The sequence below is a fragment of the Stenella coeruleoalba genome (assembly GCF_951394435.1).
Source record: "Stenella coeruleoalba genome assembly, chromosome: 14".
Taxonomy (NCBI): Eukaryota; Metazoa; Chordata; class Mammalia; order Artiodactyla; family Delphinidae; genus Stenella; species Stenella coeruleoalba.
This window is the reverse complement of record NC_137160.1, coordinates 80420297-80439916: the sequence shown is the minus strand read 5'-3', so window position 1 is coordinate 80439916 and position 19620 is coordinate 80420297. Positions and strand designations below refer to the sequence as shown.

The 19620-nt window shown below is 39.9% G+C and overlaps 1 protein-coding gene across 17 annotated transcripts in view; it reads right to left on the bottom strand.

The window, feature by feature from the left end:
* The window catches only part of ATXN2 (ataxin 2), a 129940-nt gene that overhangs the window by 56384 nt on the left and 53936 nt on the right, over positions 1–19620 (bottom strand). For all 17 annotated transcript variants that reach the window (XR_013831329.1, XR_013831330.1, XR_013831331.1 and 14 more), the window contains exons 6-9: positions 6161–6285; positions 3263–3354; positions 2581–2778; positions 946–1124 (exon numbers count right to left, since the gene is read on the bottom strand). Coding sequence is in view for 13 of the 17 variants with exons in the window: in XM_079942840.1 (XP_079798966.1) it covers positions 946–1124; positions 2581–2778; positions 3263–3354; positions 6161–6285 (594 nt within the window). In the remaining 4 variants the exon portion in view is untranslated. The remainder of the gene's footprint in view (positions 1–945; positions 1125–2580; positions 2779–3262; positions 3355–6160; positions 6286–19620) is intronic.

Here is a 19620-nt window from a genome sequence, read left to right as displayed (position 1 = left end):
GGTCCGTCCACCTAATTACAAATAACTCAATTTTGTTTCTTTTTATGGCTGAGTAATATTCCATTGTATATATGTGCCACATCTTCTTCATCCATTCATCTGTCGATGGACACTTACGTTGCTTCCATGTCCTGGCTATTGTAAATAGTGGAGCACAAGTCTTAACCGCTGGACTGCCAGGGAAGTCCCCCATCAGTATTATTAATTACCATGGTTCCATACAGTCTATGGCACTGCTGTGTCCAATATCCCTGACTTGTATGAGAGATCCATGACCCGTGGGCTATATTTAACCTATATACGGAAGCAGAATAGAAAAAAATATCTTCCTACTAGAGACTCAAGTTTCTGTATTTTACTTAAGCTAAACTACAATATTCACCCTTACACTAAGAGTTGTTTCTATTTTTTTTAAGCACATTTTTTCTTCACCATCTTCACATGACTCTTGATTGTGTCTTGTATTGCAAGTTACCTCAAATCCTTTCTTGAAGTAAGCAGAATATAAATATATAAACAAACAGTTCATAAAAATGAATCTATATTAACCACTGAGTGTCTCACACAGATTGGGATTTTCCATGTAAACTATATCTAAATAATTCTATCATCCAGTATTTTTAAAACTGAGAACCTACCCAAAGTTTCCAATTTCTTCACATATGTGGAGTATTCTTTTTGCCAAGTGAATGTCTTTGGTTACATTTAGCACTTTATCTTAATACATGAGTATTTAATCATGCTAAATGCTGTATATGCCAATAACATACTAATTTTTACTAGTTTTACTAATTTGATATCCACAAAGGCAAATTTAAATTAAGTGAAAACTACTCCACAGAAATCATTAAAGGTATGCATGTTCTTATCAACGATGTAAAACTAAATATTCAGAAAACTATGTATTTGATCAATGACATTGACAAATTTGGTCAAAATACTTGCCTCCATTAACTACTCTTTGGTCTGAACCAGAATTTGGGTTGAAATCTGAAGTGTGAGAGGTGGATCTCGATGGCATGGAGCCCGATCCAGGCTGGCCCATACGCGGTGAATTCTGTCGCCCACTTCCCCAGGATATGACTTCTCTATTTCTTTGTCCAGGAGGAATATATTTATTTTCCCTGAAAATGAGAGATCCTTTAAATCATTTTATCCTAATAGATACCAGGCCAATGAAACATATCTAAAAGTAATTTAGGCAGAAGGGAATGCTTGTTATTAAAAGGTTAAACACTTAAAACCAAACGGCCCCACTTCCAGACACCCCTATTCTTCCATCTTACTCTAAGCTCTAGCCTCTGGCCTTTCCTTTCCCTCAGATATTCCTGCTAAGGACAAAATATAACAGATGTGTATTCATTCTTATCCACTTGGTCTCTTTATGGCTGTTTCTATCAATCAACATCTGTCTTCTCGAAACTGTTCTTCCTTGGTTTTCTCTACTTTGTTTTCTCTGTGATCTCTTCTCTTGGTGGCTGTTCATTAGTTTTTCATGGCTTCAACATCAATCCCCCAAATCCACACTGTCAGTCTCACAGTCTCAACATCTCTCCCTGAACACTTTAATTCAAATCACGACTCCTAAGCTGTGAGTGCCTTGAAGACAGAATGTGTATCTTATTCTACCAGGTATGTAGCCAGCTGTTTCTCAACATGTTTATGAATAAATGCATAAAAGACCTGTGAGCCCCTCAAATGCAGTAAATTGCACAAATGGACTCACTCTATCTCCCCTCAAGATTGCTCCATGTTTTCTACCGCCATTACCAGTACAACCACCAATCTGCTTATCAAATAAAACTCAGGGTCATCCCTGGTTTTTCTAACCTTTCTATCACTGGTTCTGGTCTCACTGGTCACCAAGTTCTCACACTTGAACTACTTCAATACAATAACTGATCTCTATGTCTCAGCCAGTTCTCAATGTCCCATAGTTGGTTCATGCCATCCCCTATCTACAGGGTGCTTTTTAACATGACACAGAAAGAGTTTCACTACCTCAGTTCCTATCACCAGCTGTTACCACTGCAACCTCAACATACACTGTGTATTCCAGACATATGAAATAACTAGGTTTTCCCTGAACTGGACAAGTTCTTTCACCATACAAGGAACTCCTCTGTTTTATGTCTCTTTGAGTGGCAGACAGATCTACTATCCTATCACAAAACATCACCTCCTCTGTTAGACATTCTCTCACCCCACAAAGTTATGCTAGTTCCTCCTCACTTGCATGTTTCTAGTACTCTGACCACCCCTCTAATCTAGGAAATCATAACGAACTGTAATTATATGTACTCCCCCCGCAACCTGTTCATTATTCTTTAACAAGCTCTTCCAGACCTCGACTTGCTCATCACTGTATATCCAACACTTGGCTCCACAGAGGTGATGCTCAAAAAATACTTTCCAAGATGACTGTAATCTTTTCTCTAACAGAACCTGAAACCAACTCCATTTGCATTCTCTACCTAAGCTAGATTAAAGGAAGATGAAATATAATAATAATAATACACCTTCTCACACAGACCTTGAGTTGTGTATCCAAAATACTGCATCATGATTTCCTTTAAATACCTAGTGTTTATGTTGTGGCCCTCACGTTCACTGGAATTTCTCTGAACTGCTGTGTATTTTTCTTCTTCGCTCCTATCATCATTTTCCAGGGCCACCCGGGCTTTATACTGGGCACTTGATTCAATTTCTTCTGCTAACTGGTTTGCCCTTGCTTCTCGTTTTAAAAATTCTTCTGAGTTATCCCTTTCTAAGGGCACCCTGAAACATGAAGAAAAGAAAAAGCAAAGTGAGTATTTTTCAGTCATAGTTTACATATCTGTCACAATCAACTATTAAGAGAGTTCAGAGTTTAAAATGCTGGTAAAACTGTAAGAGAGCTACAGTCATCTATTTATAAATCAAAACTTGATTTTTCTTATTACCTTTTCCCTAGAGGAATATAACATTTCCAAAACTGGTTAAATTGACTATTCCCCCATAACCTCTGCACTTACCAACTTAGAGTTTTTACAGTGTAAAAATGAAACAAAATTTATTTAGAGCAAAAAATTAGGGTATAAGTAAACTATATTTAATCCCTGTTTTAATGAGAATTTATCAGCGTAGGTAGTAAAAGGATAATTCTTTCACATAATCGTTTAACTTAAAATCCAACAGAAACATTTATTCAACATCGTAATTTAGGTTGATGAAAATCAAAGGCAAATATGTATTAAAACAAAAGCAAACTTTTAAAACTTACGTATATGAAGATAGACTGCTATCATATGTAGACACTACACCATAATTTTCTTCATTATATCGAAACATATCATTGGGATCCCATCCATTAGACTAGAAGAAAATGAAGCTCATTTTTCAAAATGACAAAGTATTTGTCTTCTTTAATTCAGTTATAGTCGAAATCTACGTTAACAATATCTATTGTACTATTCAAGCAAAATCTAGCAAAATTAAAAAACAGGCAAAAATTTGCTTTAAAAATGTCTTAAGGAAAAACTTTCTTCTACACATCAGCCCCTACAAGTTGGTAAATAACTACAGTCGAACCTTCAACAATTCGGGGGGTGGGGTGTTAGGGTCACTGACTCCAGGCATAGTCGAAAATCTGTAGATTCAACCAATCTTGGATAGTGCATTACTATAGTATTTACTATTGCAAAAAAATGCGTATAAGTGGACCAGTGTGGTTCAAACCTGTGCTGTTCAAAGGTCAACTGTATATGAAACAATTATTTGAGATGTTATTAGTAAAAGTTCAGAACATTTTAGTTACTTCATAAAATATCCTCAGGTCAGGGTTCTCTCCTTTCCCTACTCCCTAACGGTGACCTTTCTACAAGGTATTTACCTGAAACCTTTTTGAGTTGACTGATCATCAGGTCTGACTGATAGAAAGGGGTTATCATTATCCATGTCAGAAGAGGGCACAGCGTCATCTGAGCAATGTTGATGGCAATTTCAAGACTAAAACTTGCCCCTAAGGTCACCCATTAACCTTGGCTCCCTCTGTGCTACTCCAGATAAAACTATAATGTAATTCAATTCCACCACTAAATCAACTACTTCGGCCTAACACATGCGGGTAGGAAATCAGTTACCTATGGAAGCTTTAAAATATGCTCTTTTAGTATATGCTCCATGTAAAAAATTTAAACAGTGCAGAAAGACATCCAGTGAAAAGTAAAATCTGCCAATCCCAGTGTGCACAGATAACCACCATTAACAACTTCTTGGGCATAATTCCAGACATTCTCTGCACATATGTAAGAATATGATTATTATCATCAGCTCTCTTTTTTTGAAAATTCTCTGCAACTTGCTTTTTCTTTTTTTTTTTTGCAGTACGCAGGCCTCTCACTGTTGCGGCCTCTCCCGTTGCGGAGCACAGGCTCCGGTCGCACAGGCTCAGCGGCCATAGCTCGTGGGCCCAGCCGCTCCGTGGCACGCGGGATCCTCCCAGACCAGGGCACGAACCCGTGTCCCCTGCATCGGCAGGCGGACTCTCAACCACCGTGCCACCAGGGAAGCCCTGCTTTTTCTTTTAGTAAGTTTTAGATATCTTCCCAGAATATCTTTCTTTCCAGTGGACATACAGTACTTCAACTGAACGGAGGTATAATAAATCTATTTAACCCATGCCCTATTGATGGACAGTTAGGATGTTTCCTATTTTTCACTATTAGAATAAAATGCTGTGAAAAACATCCTCATACATAATTATTTTAAAGTCTTATGGATAAATTCTCAGAGGTAGAATTGCTGGACCAAAGTGTATGTGTGGGGACTTCCTTGGTGGTCCAGTGGGTAAGACTCCATGCTCCCAATGCAGAGGGCCCGGCTTTGTTCCCTGGTTGGGGAACTAGATCCCACATGCATGCCGCAACTAAGAGTCCGCATGCCACAACTAAGAAGCCCGCATGCCGCAACTAAGACCCAGCATAGATTAAATAAAGTGTATGTGTGTTTTAAATTTTGATAAAACATTGCCAGAATACTCTCTAGAAAGCGTCTATCAATTTAACTGCTTTGCTATCAATTAGAAAAAAAAACAAAAAGAGTGCCTGCTTTTCCATATCCTCCACAGAGGTGATGTGCTGCACAAACCTGAGAACCTTCACATTCAGTTATATGTGCTTCTTTAAAAAGTTTGAAAATTAATAATGATGCATTGTCTATGTATTTCCAGTTTTGCAACTAGAACTTAAACATCAAACGCAGATTTGTTAAATAAGACTTTTCTGTAATATTCAATGGAAGATTCTTCATCCCTTTGAAAATTTTTTTTTAAAGATTTTTTTGATGTGGACCACTTTTTTACAAGTCTTTATTGAATCTGTTACAATATTGCTTCTGTTTTATGTTTCAGTTTTTTGGCCACGAGGCACATGGGATCCTAGCTCCCCGACCAGGGATCAAACATGCCACCCCCTACATTGGAAGGTGAAGTTCTAATCACTGGACCGCCAGGGAAGTCCCCCATCCCATTCAAATTTTACTATCTAAACACTCATTTTTGGCAAGAAACTTTGCTTCTATCTCCACAGTTTAGAAACAGAATTTACAGAATCCTAATGACAGAGTCATTATTAAGTATTTGATTTATAGATGATGTGTTATGGGAAAAGTAAAAATAATATATGCCAAGAGCCTTCTGGAAATAGATTTTTGTTGAGAATGTTCCTAATTTTAAGACAAAGAAATTTACTTATTGCTTTAATTCTAATGTAATCTAACAATATATCTTAATAATGAGTGCCTCTCTGACAGACAAGAAGCCTAAAAGTCACACTTTGACCTCACCACTAGGTAAAGTCAACAGACAAGACACCACTTTCCTTAGGCTGCCTATTCTGCAGAGTACTCAAAGCAAAACATGCCAGCATTTCTAGTTTCCCATGGTTTCCAATTTAAATTTTTATGTTGCTTATTAGGACTTACTTTAAAAACATACAAATAATTCATAAGCATCCCAAAGAAACATTTTTCTGTATATACTGCATAGGGCAAAGTCTATTTACACAATAAAACTGCTACTTTAAATATATTCACAACAACATACTTAAATTAAAACCAAGTGATAGGATGTCATACCATATCACATGACCATAGCGTTACTAATCGAAAAGATTTTGCTTACAACATCATTTTCCAAAGCCTCCAGCTCCTCACTGGTAGTGAGTTCACCTGCATCCCAGGGCTCCAGGTCCTTCTCTTTGTGTTCACCATTCACTTTAGCACTGATAGCAGAGTCAGTAAAAGCATCTGCAAAGGATGGTTTTGGTTGAAAGATCATACAACCAGACAATGGGCTACGTGAATACATACATGGATTTATCAACAGAGACGTATGCTAAAAAATAATTATGAAAAGTGAATTTCTGATACAGAAAGAATAGCATTCATTAACAGTATGCTTTCAGATGTGTAATGCTTCTAATATTATAACCTTCAAAAAACTTAATTCAGTAAATGGCATCATAGATGATTACTGTTGAAAGTATGTTTTACCCATATAATTTTAAGCCACATGAAATGTTATAATGTAGTCACACAAGTCATAAGTTGTATTAAAAATAATTGCTTTGTGTTTCAGAATTGATCCAGAAATTTTCTATCAATCCATCTAAAACAAGATCTCTTTTGTTTAACAGACCCAGTAATTAGATATGCCCTCAGAGCTCCTTCAGCCAAACGTATGCTGATCTTTTAACTTTCCAAATCCACATCTACATGCAGAGGTCAGTATCCTAACATACCGTTGCCATTAGTAACTAAAGCCATTCGAAGTGACCCACCCCCACACAGAACCCGTATTTCCCTAGAGCCACTCCAATACAAAGCTCAGGCCTCACAGTGTTACCTGTCCCCAGAAGGTTCAGGTGGCAGGCCTACCTGGACTTCCTGTCAATACTTTCTCACCTAATGTATCCTCTCCTCCTCTGCTAACGTTACTGAAAAGCACTAGCTTGTGAGAGCAGAATGGCATTAGTATGCTCACATGACAGGAACTATATATATCATAGCTGCTGTCTAGAAAAGAAAATCTCTAGTTGGAAGTTAGGACCCAGCTAAATAAAGGTCTACTTGGGCAATGACAGTGTTCGGAAATGCTTTGGAGATACCGGCTTACATTTAGATGTCCGGACCTATAGGGTATCACCTAGCACAGGGCTGCGGAGTAATACTTCTGCTGATCTGGCTCTCCTAGAGAGTACTGGCTCCCAGTCACCACACCCTCACCCTTACTTCAAGCTGCCATCAAGGAGGAGGAGGAAGGGAAAAAATCAACACCTGCGTCTCCTTCAAAAGAGATAATTCCAGAGGGATTTCTGATTTGGTACTGTTTCTAAAACTGTCATTGGCTCCCCAGTGGGCAAGGTGATGGTGAAATAAGAAACTTGAGCCAGCAAATTTAGGCATGGCACTATAAGCCTAGCTAGCTCTTACCTCCTCTCATCTCAAACTACAGGTGGATAAGTGGATGTGGGTGTGTATTCATGCACACTAGGGAATGAAAGCATAACTGCACCTATGGGCTTAGCTGCCAGCTCTATCAGGCAGCATGGCTCCTGTTGCTAGCAATTATAAGAGCCAAGAGCGTACCAAGGGGGATCCCCAAAGCAGCAGGCCTCAGCTGCGAGTGGGATTAGCATTCACTGGAAGATGACTGCATTTTGGAAAAGCTAAGAGGTTCTAACCACTGATGTTATCTTCATAATGCCATCTTCAGCTGTAAGCCACTGATGGCCCTAAAAACTTGGCTTTATATGATACTTGCCTGAGTCAAGTTCTACTCTACATCATCTTAAAGTCACAGAAATTCTTGGTAAAACTGATTTTGCCATGTGTATTTTCAAGAATGTGAGATGCTCCAAGAAAAACATCAAATAATGACTTACATTAGGTGGCTGAAATTCCCTACTTTAATTCTCACAAAATTAGAACAAAAAACTAGACCACAGAAAAATTACAAACCAGTCATGTTATTTTCTACAACAGGGGTCCTCAACCCCCGGGCCACAGACTGGTACTGGAACCAGGCTGCAGAGCAGGAGGTGAGAGCAAGGCGAGCAACAGAAGCTTCATCTGCATTTACAGCCACTCCGCAACACTCCCATTACCGCCTGAGCTCCGCCTCCTGTCAGATCAGCGGCAGCATTAGGTTCTCACAGGAGCACAAACCTGTGAACTGCGCATGCGAGGGATCTAGGTTGTGTGCTCCTTATGAGAATCTAATGCCTGATGATCTGAGGTGGAGCTGAGGCAGTGATGCTAGCGCTGGGGAGCAGCTGCAAATACAGATTATCATTAGCGGAGAGGTTTGACTGCACAGAGACCATAAGTGCTTGCAGACTCGTATCAATACCCTGCCAGTGAGTGGCAAGTGACAATTAAGCTGCATCCGGTGACAGGCTTTATAGGGGCAAGTGAGTTGTTGTACTTCAATTTACAGCTGTATCTGGTGGCAGGCTTTAAGTCAGAATCCGACACTTATTTTAGTCCATGCGTGGCCTGCACATTGTTTTAATTACCACTTCTGTCTGCGCCTCTTTCCCGCACTGTGCACTTGTCTCAGTCACAGTTTTGGTAAGCCCATAAGCTAACCCTAGCCAAAATGAGTAGAAAACAAACATCACTGGAGAACTTCTTTGAAAAGGGGGAAAGACCCAATGATGAGACAGCAGAAGACTCTGAGACTGCCAACAAAAAGAAAGCTGCACTGAAAAGAAAATACCAAGAGTCCTACTTAAATTATGGGTTCATTGCAACAGGTGATTCACATTCTCCAAGCCACTTGTATAATATGTGGTGACCAGCTAACCAACAAAGCCATGAAACCTTCAAAACTGCTTTGCCACATGGAGACCAAGCGCCCTGAATTAAAAGACAAGCCTCTGGAGTTTTTCAAAAGAAAAAAACGTGAACACAAAGAACAGAAGCAATTACTGAAGGCCACCACTTCATCAAATGTGTCTGCACTGAGAGCATCATTCTCTTAGCGGCTAACCGCATTGCTAAAGCTAAGAAGCCCTTTACTATTGGTGAAGAGTTGATCCTGCCTGCTGCTAAGGACATTTGTCGTGAACTTTTAGGAGAGGCTGCAGTTCAAAAGGTGGCACGTGTTCCTCTTTCGGCTAGCACTATAACTAGACGAATTGATGAAATAGCAGAGGATACTGAGGCACAATTGTTAGAGAGGATTAATGAGTCGCCGTGGTACACAATCCAGGTTGACGAGTCTACCGATGTTGACAAGGCAACAACGCTTGTTTTTGTGCGATGTAATTTTCAGGAGGATGTGCGTGATGATATGTTATGTGCACTTTTGTTGCCAACCACCACCACAGCTGCAGAACTATTCAAGTCTTTGAATGATTACACATCAGGAAAATTCAACTGGTCATTTTGTGTCGGTATATGCACGGACGGAGCGGCTGCCATGAGTGGACGTTTTTCTGGTTTCACTAGTCGGGTCAAAGAGGTTTCTTCTGAATGTCAGTCTATACACCGTGTGTCATCCATAAAGAAATGCTGGCTAGCCAAAAAATGTCACCTGAACTTAACAACGTCTTGCAGGATGTGATTAAAATTATCAACCACATTAAAGTACATGCCCTTAACTCACGTCTGCTCAGGCAGCTCTGTGAGGAGATGGACGCAGAGCACACATGTCTTCTCTTACACACAGAAGTGAGATGGCTTTCCAAAGGTAGATCACTGGCCAGAGTTTCTGAGTTACGAGAGCCGCTCCAGAGATTTCTTTTAGAAAAACAGTCACCACTGGCAGCACATTTCAGTGACACAGAATGGGTCGCAAAACTTGCTTACTTGTGTGGCATATTCAACCTGCTCAACAAACTCAATCTGTCACTTGAAGGGAGAATGATAACTGTGTTCAAGTGGGCAGATAAGGTGGCTGCATTCAAAGCTGAATTGGAATTATGGGGGCAACAAGTGAACACTGGGATTTTTGACATGTTTCAAACATTAGCAAAGATTTTGAAAGAAACTGAGCCAGGGCCTTCTTTCTCCTAGCTGATGCATGATCACCTATCTCAGCTTTCAAAAGAGTTTGAGCATTACTTCCCAAACACAAAAGACCCCCGAACTGGGAAGGAATGGATCCGCGACCCATTTGTGAATAAACCAGATGAATCAACTTTGCTCGTGCTAGAAGACGATCAACTGCTCGAGACTGCAAATGACAGTGGCCTTAAAAGTATGTTTGAGACAACTTCAAATCTCCATACATTCTGGATTATTAAAGTCAAGGTGGAATATCCTGAAATTGCCACAAAAGCACTGAAAAGCCTGCTTCCATTTCCAACATCCTATCTTTGTGAAGCAGGGTTTTCTGCAGTGACAGCGACCAAAACGAGATCACAGAGTAGACTGGACATAAGCAACACACTTCAGGTGTCACTGTCTCCCATCACCCCCAGATGGGACCATCTAGTTGCAGGAAAACAAGCTCAGGGCTCCCACTGATTCTGCATTATAGTGAGTTGTATAATTATTTCATAATATATTACAATGTAATAATAATAGAAATAACGTGCACAATAAATGTAATGCGTTTGAATCATCCTAAAACCATCCCCTACCCACCTCCGGAAAAATCGTCTTCCACGAAACTGGCCCCTGGTGCCAAAAAGGTTGGGGACCGCTGTTCTACAAGAAGTAGTGGGATTATTAATTCATATTTAAGATCCTGTTAATGTTTTAATCACACTAGTTTTTGAAAAGCATATATTTAAATGAGTAAAGCATTTACTTAGATGGAAACCCAGCATTAAATATGTTTTTATTCAAGAAATTAAAACCCAGAATAGAAGATTTTTTTTTAACAGATCCACATAAGTGGACTTTTATCACTGTAGGGTACATGTGCTATGTCAAAGTATTTAGGAAAGACTAGGGACTGAGCCAAGCTGTCCTCAAGTTGAAAGACTGAAATATACAATAAAAATAGCTTAAATATATTTCTATCAGTATGATTTTAAACAAAATCAAAAAGAATCCCGAACAGGGAGCCAATGTGAAAAAGCAAGCATTTAAAACTTCACTGAACCAAGTTATACTCTGCTAATTACAATTGAGGTGGTATTAAGAGGCCATTATTAAACAACCTAATTTTTTTAATGCTACATTTTCATGTTAAATCTTCTGTTTACAATACCAACCTTATAAAGGAATTAACTGTTCACAGGTTGTTACTTAGCATCACATTTTCCTTTGAGGGCAGAAAAGCAGGGGAGGGAAAACACAAAAGTATGTATCTATTAGTAAGGAATGATATTCCTTAATTTTAAAATTTCCCCCAAAGAAAGTCCCTTTTTAAAGATGAGCAAATGACTGCTGGTGGGAATGTAAACTGGTATAGCCACTATGGAGAACAGTATGGAGGTTCCTTAAAAAACTAAAAATAGAACTACCATGTGACCCAGCAATCCCACTACTGGGCATATACCCTGAGAAAACCATAATTCAAAAAGAGTCATGTACCACAATGTTCACTGCAGCTCTATTTACCACAGCCAGGACATGGAAGCAACCTAAGTGTCCATCGACAGATAAATGGATAAAGAAGATGTGGCACATATATGATGGAATATTACTCAGCCATAAAAAGAAACGAAATTGAGTTATTTGTAGTGAGGTGGATGGACCTAGAGACTGTCATACAGAGTGAAGTAAGTCAGAAAGAGAACAACAAATACCATATGGTAATACATATATATGGAATCTAAAAAAGGAAAAAAAAAAGGTTCTGAAGAACCTAGGGGCAGGACAGGAATAAAGACGCAGACATAGAGAATGGACCTGAGGACACAGGGAGGGGGAAGGGTAAGCTGGGACAAAGTGAGAGAGTGGCATGGACATATATACACTACCAAATGTAAAACAAGATAGTGGGAAGCAGCCACATAGCACAGGGAGATCAGCTTGGTGCTTTGTGTCCACCTAGAGGGGTGGGATAGGGAGGGTGGGAGGGAGACGCAAGAGGGAGGAGATATGGGGATATATGTATATGTATGGCTGATGTACTTTGTTATACAGCAGAAACTAACACACCATTGTAAAGCAATTATACTCCAATAAAGATGTTTAAGAAAAGAGCTTCAGAAGAATCTACCATCATTAGTAAATGTAGTGCTTTGATTCAAGTCTGCTCACAAGAATAAATCAAAGTTAACTGTGAAAAACATGAGGCAGGTTTGAAAGCGATGAAACAATAATGCACATGTCATAAGAAATACGCAAAGTTGAAATAAAGTTGATATAAATCCCCCCCAAAATATAAAGATGAGCAAATGGTTTAGGGAAAGACGTGCATAAGATGTGCAGAAGTAGAGAATCAGCAAAATGAGGCTAAAGTGTCAAGATGGCAGGGAAAAGCCTGATCCTAAATACTGTATTTCAGGTCAACATAGTATCATTAGTTAGAAGGAAGCAAGACCAGGATATTCCATTCTACACTATTACCATTATCTACTACTGTAAATCCTGAATATGTTATTTTATTAACAGCCATGTTTGGATTTTTGAAAAATCATTGTTGGTATTAAATAGTAAAATGTTATTGCCAGGATTTCTGCAAAATTCAGAAAATCAACTGGCTATAATCTAATTGCAACTGTGCGAATTTGTGTGCAGATTTTCCAATGCCATAAAGTCAGAATATATTAATTTTCCATTATCCTCTGCGATAAGAAGCAAAAGCATTATAAAAGCAAGAAGCAAGAATACAATGTGACTGGCAGAAAAACGTTACCTGTTTCTGAAGGAACTACAAGCACAGAAAGAAAAAAAGAAAACAATAAAATGATCAGATAATAAAATATAACGAAGATGTGCTTCATTCCCGGCCTTATGACATCCAATTTAGGGAAAGGGGGAGACAGAGGGAAAGGGCATAATGTTGTCCCCTGCCTCTAAACCTTCCCTTCCTTCTAATTCAGGGCAGAAACCCAGTCGTTCTGAGCCAGTGCTGCCACCTGGTGGTAATCAGAAAGAAATGTCTCAACCAATGCGCAGCCTCTCTCTTAGGCATTCTTCAGCCCCACACCCAGGAAATAAATGTTCTCTGCTCAACTTTTCCTCTTCTATCAATATATCCTCAGTCAATTAGGACTATGAAAAATCAAAGTTGTCTGAGATTTTTTTAAATGGCCAGAATAGTGGTGAAACAACTAATGTGCTAGTGACAGGCTTTAAGTTAATAAAAATAAATTTAAAATTATAACTACAAAATGACATAAAAGTGAATGAAATTAAAAAATCATTATCAGACTTGACATCAGAAGCCCTCAAATGTACTTTCAGAAAAGTCTTCACCAAAATCCTCAGCTACCCATTTCATCTCTCAATTAAATCTACTTTTTCTCAAACACTGACATCCCAGATAACTAAAAAAACTTATTTCAATGATATTGTTCTGTTTTGATCAATTATTAATACTGTGACATTTTTCAACAGTTAAAAAAAATATTTTCTCGGGCTTCCCTGGTGGTGCAGTGGTTGGGAATCTGCTTGCCAGTGCAGGGGACACGGGTTCGAGCCCTGGTCTGGGAAGATCCCACATGCCACGGAGCAACTAGGCCCGTGAGCCACAACTACTGAGCCTGCGCGTCTGGAGCCCGTGCTCTGCAACAAGGGAGGCAGCGATAGTGAGAGGACCGTGCACCGCAATGAAGAGTGGCCCCCGCTTGCCGCAACTAGAGAAAGCCCTTGCACAGAAACGAAGACCCAACACAGCCAAAATTAAATAAATAAATAATTTTTTAAAAAATATTTTCTCGTCATGTACCATGAGTTTTATATGGACCAATCTATACACAACAGAGCATCAGTTACAGGGGGTGCCAACATAGCAACTAAGAGGCCATTTTTAATTCAATTTTAGCATTGCTGAGTACCGATAATGTATGTGCTGGTCATTCAGTTTGGATGAGCTGGGGATTCATTTTTGACTAAGACACAATCCCCGTCTTTTCCTGACGAAGCCCCTAGCTAAGGGAGAGTAATTACAGAGGTGGAGTAAATCTTTTAGAATCTAATGTGTAAAGCACTAAAATATAATTTAGGGGGAAGTAAAAGGTGTTCTAATACAGACTAGAGTAGGGTTAAAAATAATATTTTTCTGAATTGCACACAAGTCCATAGGATTCCCCCAGGGAAATGGAATTTGAGGCCAGAGGAGCGATTACCTTTTTATATTCTTCAGTTCTACGTAAGTTTTTACACTATGAATGTATACTAAACCATGTATTTTATTATACAGTTAATATTAAAGAACACAGTATTAAAGAATAGGATAAACAAATAAGATAGGAATAATGAACACAGTAAGGGCCCAGGGTGTGCAGAACGGAACAAAAGCAAAGGGACAAGTGGAGGTGCTGTCCTCAGGCAAGAGAGAGAAAACTGCAGGGAAACAGGGCACAGGGAGCCTATAGATTAAGGATTCTTAAGCTTTTTCTTTGATCTACGGACCCCTTCAGCATTTGCAAAAAGCCTATGGATTTAAATGCAAAAAATACACAGAAAATTAAAGGAGGGCTTCCCTGGTGGTGCAGTGGTGAAGAATCTGCCTGCCAATGCAGGGGACACGGGTTTGAGCCCTGGTCCGGGAAGATCCCACATGCTGTGGAGCAACTAAGCCCGTGCACCACAACTACTGAGCCTGCGCTTTAGAGCCCATGAGCCACAACTACTGAGCCCCACGCACCACAATTACTGAAGCCCACGCGCCCTAGAGCCCACATGCCGTAACCACTGAGCCCACGTGCTGCAACTACTGAAGCCCACACTCCTAGAGCCCATGCTCCACAACGAGAAGCCTGCACACTGCTACGAAGAGTAGTCCCCGCTCACTGCAACTAGAGAAAGCATGTGTGCAGCAATGAAGACTCAATGCGCCAAAAATAAATAATAAAAAAAATATTTTAATTAAAAAAAAAAAAAACACAAAAAACCCAACCAAATCTAGGGACTTCCCTGGTGGCGCAGTGGTTAAGACTCTGCGATCCCAATGCAGGGGGCCCAGGTTCGATCCCTGGTCAGGGAACTAGATCCCACATGTATGCTGCAACTAAAAGTTTGCATGCCATAACTAAGGAGCCCACCTGCCGCAACTAAGATCCAGTGCAACCAAATTAATTAATTAATTTTAAAAATCCAAATCTATACAAGTGATATAAAATTAACTGAATTCTATAGGCGTGGAAGTCACAGATACTGCTAACACTAGTGGTTTGTTGTCTGCATTAATAACAGAAAGAAACACTCCGGGCTTCCCTGGTGGCGCAGTGGTTGAGAGTCTGCCTGCTAATGCTGGGGACACGGGTTCGTGCCCTGGTCTGGGAGGATTCCCACATGCTGCGGAGCAACTAGGCCCGTGAGCCACAACTACTGAGCCTGCGCATCTGGAGACTGTGCTGCGCAACGAGAGGCCGCGATAGTGAGAGGCCCGCGCACCGCAATGAAGAGTGGCCCCCGCTTGCCACAACTCGAGAAAGCCCTCGCACAGAAACGAAGACCTAACACAGCAAAAATAAATTAATTAATTAATAAACTCCTACCCCCAACATCTTAAAAAAAAAAAAAGAAAGGCTCCATTTCAATTAAAGATTAATGAAAATAAAGATGTGATATTTTTTCCCACCCAAGTTCATCAATGCCCTGAATCTGCTCCATGAACCATTTGGAAATCCATGGATCCAGGTTAAGAACACTGGCTATGTGTTCTAAAAAGAAGGAAGAAAGCTGGGCTTCCCTGGTGGTGCAGTGGTTGAGAGTCCACCTCCCGATGCAGGGGACACGGGTTCGTGCCCCGGTCCGGGAAGATCCCACATGCCGCGGAGCGGCTGGGCCCGTGAGCCATGGCCGCTGAGCCTGCGCGTCTGGAGCCTGTGCTCTGCAACGATAGAGGCTACAACGGTGAGAGGCCCGCATACCGCAAAAAAAAAAAAAAAAAAAAAAGAAGGAAGAAAGAGCATTCTGCTGTGGATAAAGGAAATGAGGTAAACAGAGTAAGGAACTGGAGGTGGTACTCATTAATTAGGGTTGCAGAAACAGGCTAGAAAAGGGTCTGGCTGAGCTGAAGCTCCAGCAGGAGCTAGAAACCCTACATTCCTAACTAACCAGCACCACAATGGTATTTTCCCCAGCCACACTCCTTTACTTAGCTGAAGGAGTAGACAGAGAGGAGTTTAAAAATGGAAGGCCAGGGAAGGGTCAGAGAGCCCTGTGAGAGGTAACAAGAAAAGGAGTAGAAGAGTAAAGGTCAAGGTGGCTATGGTCAGAGTAGATCTTGGAGGGCATTCTGGAAGAGAAGCAGTTAGAAGTGATGACAAAATCATGAAAGCAGGCTGCTAAAATAAGATGGAAATGAATGATATTGAAGTAACAGAGCTAAATTTCTGCAGGAATAGTGTTCTGTTCCAAATGATCAACTTGAAAATAAAATTTTGCAAAATCTACCATTTGCAAACTAACATTTGAAGATATTAAGGGTCTTAGCCACAAAACTATGGGAAACTTAAATACATTCCAAATGTATATACCCCTCTGTTCTAAATACCAAGAAGTTATAATTACATTACAATATGAATCAGACAATAGCACTTGCCTATTAAAAAATGCAGAAGTGGATAATGTTCGTTTTGAACAACCACAACTATTTTCTAATCATAATTCTGGGCCTATTAAGCAGAACTATTTAACATTTAAAATGTTGGAAGTGGTTTGTTTGATACACCATATGATGACAGTTATGTAACCACAAAATTCAAGTCTTTGAGGTTACATCCACAAAACTCAGTTTTTTCTTCAACTTTAAGCTTTAAAGGAGAAAACGAATCAGGAAGAACTAGTATAAAGTGTTGAAAAACAAAACACAGGTCATCCTGACTTCACACATTATAGGGTCAGGACAGAAAATCAGGATCCATCTCTATAGCACATGTCCCCTACAAACAGGCAACAAAGACTTCCCTGCTCATAAAATCTTCTTGTCCCAGCAGCTAGAATTCTTGACCAAACACCTGTCTTTAAAAGTTTCTTGGGGGAATCCCCTGGCAGTCCAGTGGTTAGGATGCCACACTTCCACTGCCAAGGGCATTGGTTCAATCCCTGGTTGGGGAACTAAGATCCTGCAAGCCACAGGGCACAACCAAAAACATTAAATTAAAAAAAAAAGTCTTTTGTGCAAATAAAATAAAAGCAAATAATGGCAAAACCATGACTTTCTAGTAGATGGAGATGTTACAATAAAGAAGAACGCACTGGTGAGCAAATCCATGCAACACCTAACAACATTCCACAGGACAGGACAGACCAACATGACAAAATAAAGAACAATAGGCCAACCACCTGCACCCTGCATTTTACTCAAAATTTTGAAAACTTAAAAAATAATTTCTTATCTTACTAGAAAAGAATGTCATTTTTCCAAACACAGAACTACCTAATCATATCTTTGCCTCTAGGGTACTTGAACAAGGAAAATGAGTTTTGTGACCCATAAGTAGAAAGGGGTTTATTTCTACGCTGGTTAGCACAAAAATAAAATAAGCTAATCTCTAAGGTGTGGGATCTTTTACTCGTATGATTTCAAACTGAACCGAAGTAAAGTTGATTTCATACTGTTCTTCACAAATGAATACATTGTGTCCTTTGACATAAATTCAAGTATGTATGCATTTCTAACATACACAGCAACTAAGGCAAATTAATTACTTTAAAAGACCTTCAAGGGCTTCCCTGGTGGCGCAGTGGTTGAGAGTCCACCTGCTGATGCAGGGGACACGGGTTCGTGCCCTGGTCTGGGAGGATCCCACATGCTGCGGAGCGGCTGGGCCCGTGAACCATGGCCGCTGAGCCTGCGCGTCCAGAGCCTGTGCTCCACAACGGGAGAGACCACAATGGTGAGAGGCCCACGTAACGCAAAAAAAAAAAAAAAAAAAAAAAAAAAGAAAAAAAAAGACCTTCAAAATAGCCCGCATGCATGTTCTAATACTTCACACTCCCTTACCTGTGCTGCTGACTTTTCTCACTTGTACCAGAATCATTTGGGTCTTGTTTTCAAAGTTAGCACCTGGGATTTTGTTTTCTGTATTTCAAAAGGGTATTAAAATGCCTACTAGAAGCAACCTTTTGTCAGAAAAATATACTCTGGATATGTCATGTTGTAGGAAAGCTGCTTTTAGTCTGGCTAGGAATAATTGCTTTCTTGAGTTTCCTGGAAATGAGTGGTAATTACCAGTTGTCTATGGCAATGTCTACGTAAGGAAGAAAAAAAAAGAAACACCAAAAACTACTAGTTTTTCCCTGGCTTGGGTGCAGTGTGTGTAAAGACGTATAAAACTTTAAAAATATCAATTGAAAGAATCAGTATACATCGAGTACCTACTACATATCTGTAAGGCATTATGCTAGATACCACAGGGTGTACACATCCCTAGGTTCTATAAACATGACGTCTGAACTCCAGAAAATTATAATGCATTGGGAGAGACAAAATACACTCACAAAAAGATATACACTGCTTTGTAAAGCTGAGTGTTCAGTACATGAGGTAAGACAACTGATTTTTCAACTGTGCGCCATGAAATCTGATTTCTTAAGGGTACCTGAGCAGACAGAGCAAAAGCTGAATAAGTAAGGTTCTAGGATAATTCCCAATCCCCTCCCCCACCACTGCCTTATAAGTGGGATTCAGCATGAGATTTCCTTGGGGGTAGGGGGGAACAAACTATTCTGTGCTGAAAATAAAATGTAGTAAAGCTTAGAATACATTGTTATAGGCAATCAAAACAGACCACAGTGAGCTGGGAAGGTCAGGGAAGACTCTAAAGAGGAAAGGAGATTTGAGCTTGGTCTTGAAAAAGTATCTAAAATTCTAGTTAGGAAGGAAGATATTCAGAGTGGAGAATAAATCCAGCAGTAAGATAACCAAGCTCAAAAATGGAGAGAAGAATATCTAGCATGCAGAAAACACCACCTTAGGTCAAGAAGCGGATAAATACTGGGGAATAATGAGAGATGAGGTTGAAAAAGAGAAGTTCCACTGGGGAGGGCCCTGAATGCCAAGGTATGGCATCCCAACTTTATTCCGTAAGCAACAGTGGTCACTGTAGATTTTTTAACAAGGGATGAGATGTCTGACAACAAAATAATATAGCCTAGAGCAATAGTTATTTTGACTGTGATCATTACAGAAAGTTTCTGAGTCCTGTAACTCAAAGTAAATTTACCATTCAAGGAAGAAATGACAGAGCCTTAGCAAGAGAACTGAGATGGAGACTATTGGAACAGCTGAAGTAGGCAAGAGAGCTCAAGGATGTCAGCTTCAAAAGTGCAAATACAGGAGAGGAAAAGCAGCAACAATGAGCTCTAAGAAACACAGTATGCCACAAGAAGAAGTTCTTTCCTGAGCAACAAGCAACTTCAAGGAAAAGTACAGTGTATCATGTTAAGAGTCTCTTATTTTCAGTCCAAACATCACTCCTTGTGTTAAAAATAAATTAATTAAAAATTTAAAGAGAGACTCTATGGTTTTCTAGTTAGAATCAAACCAAACCACCCAAATCA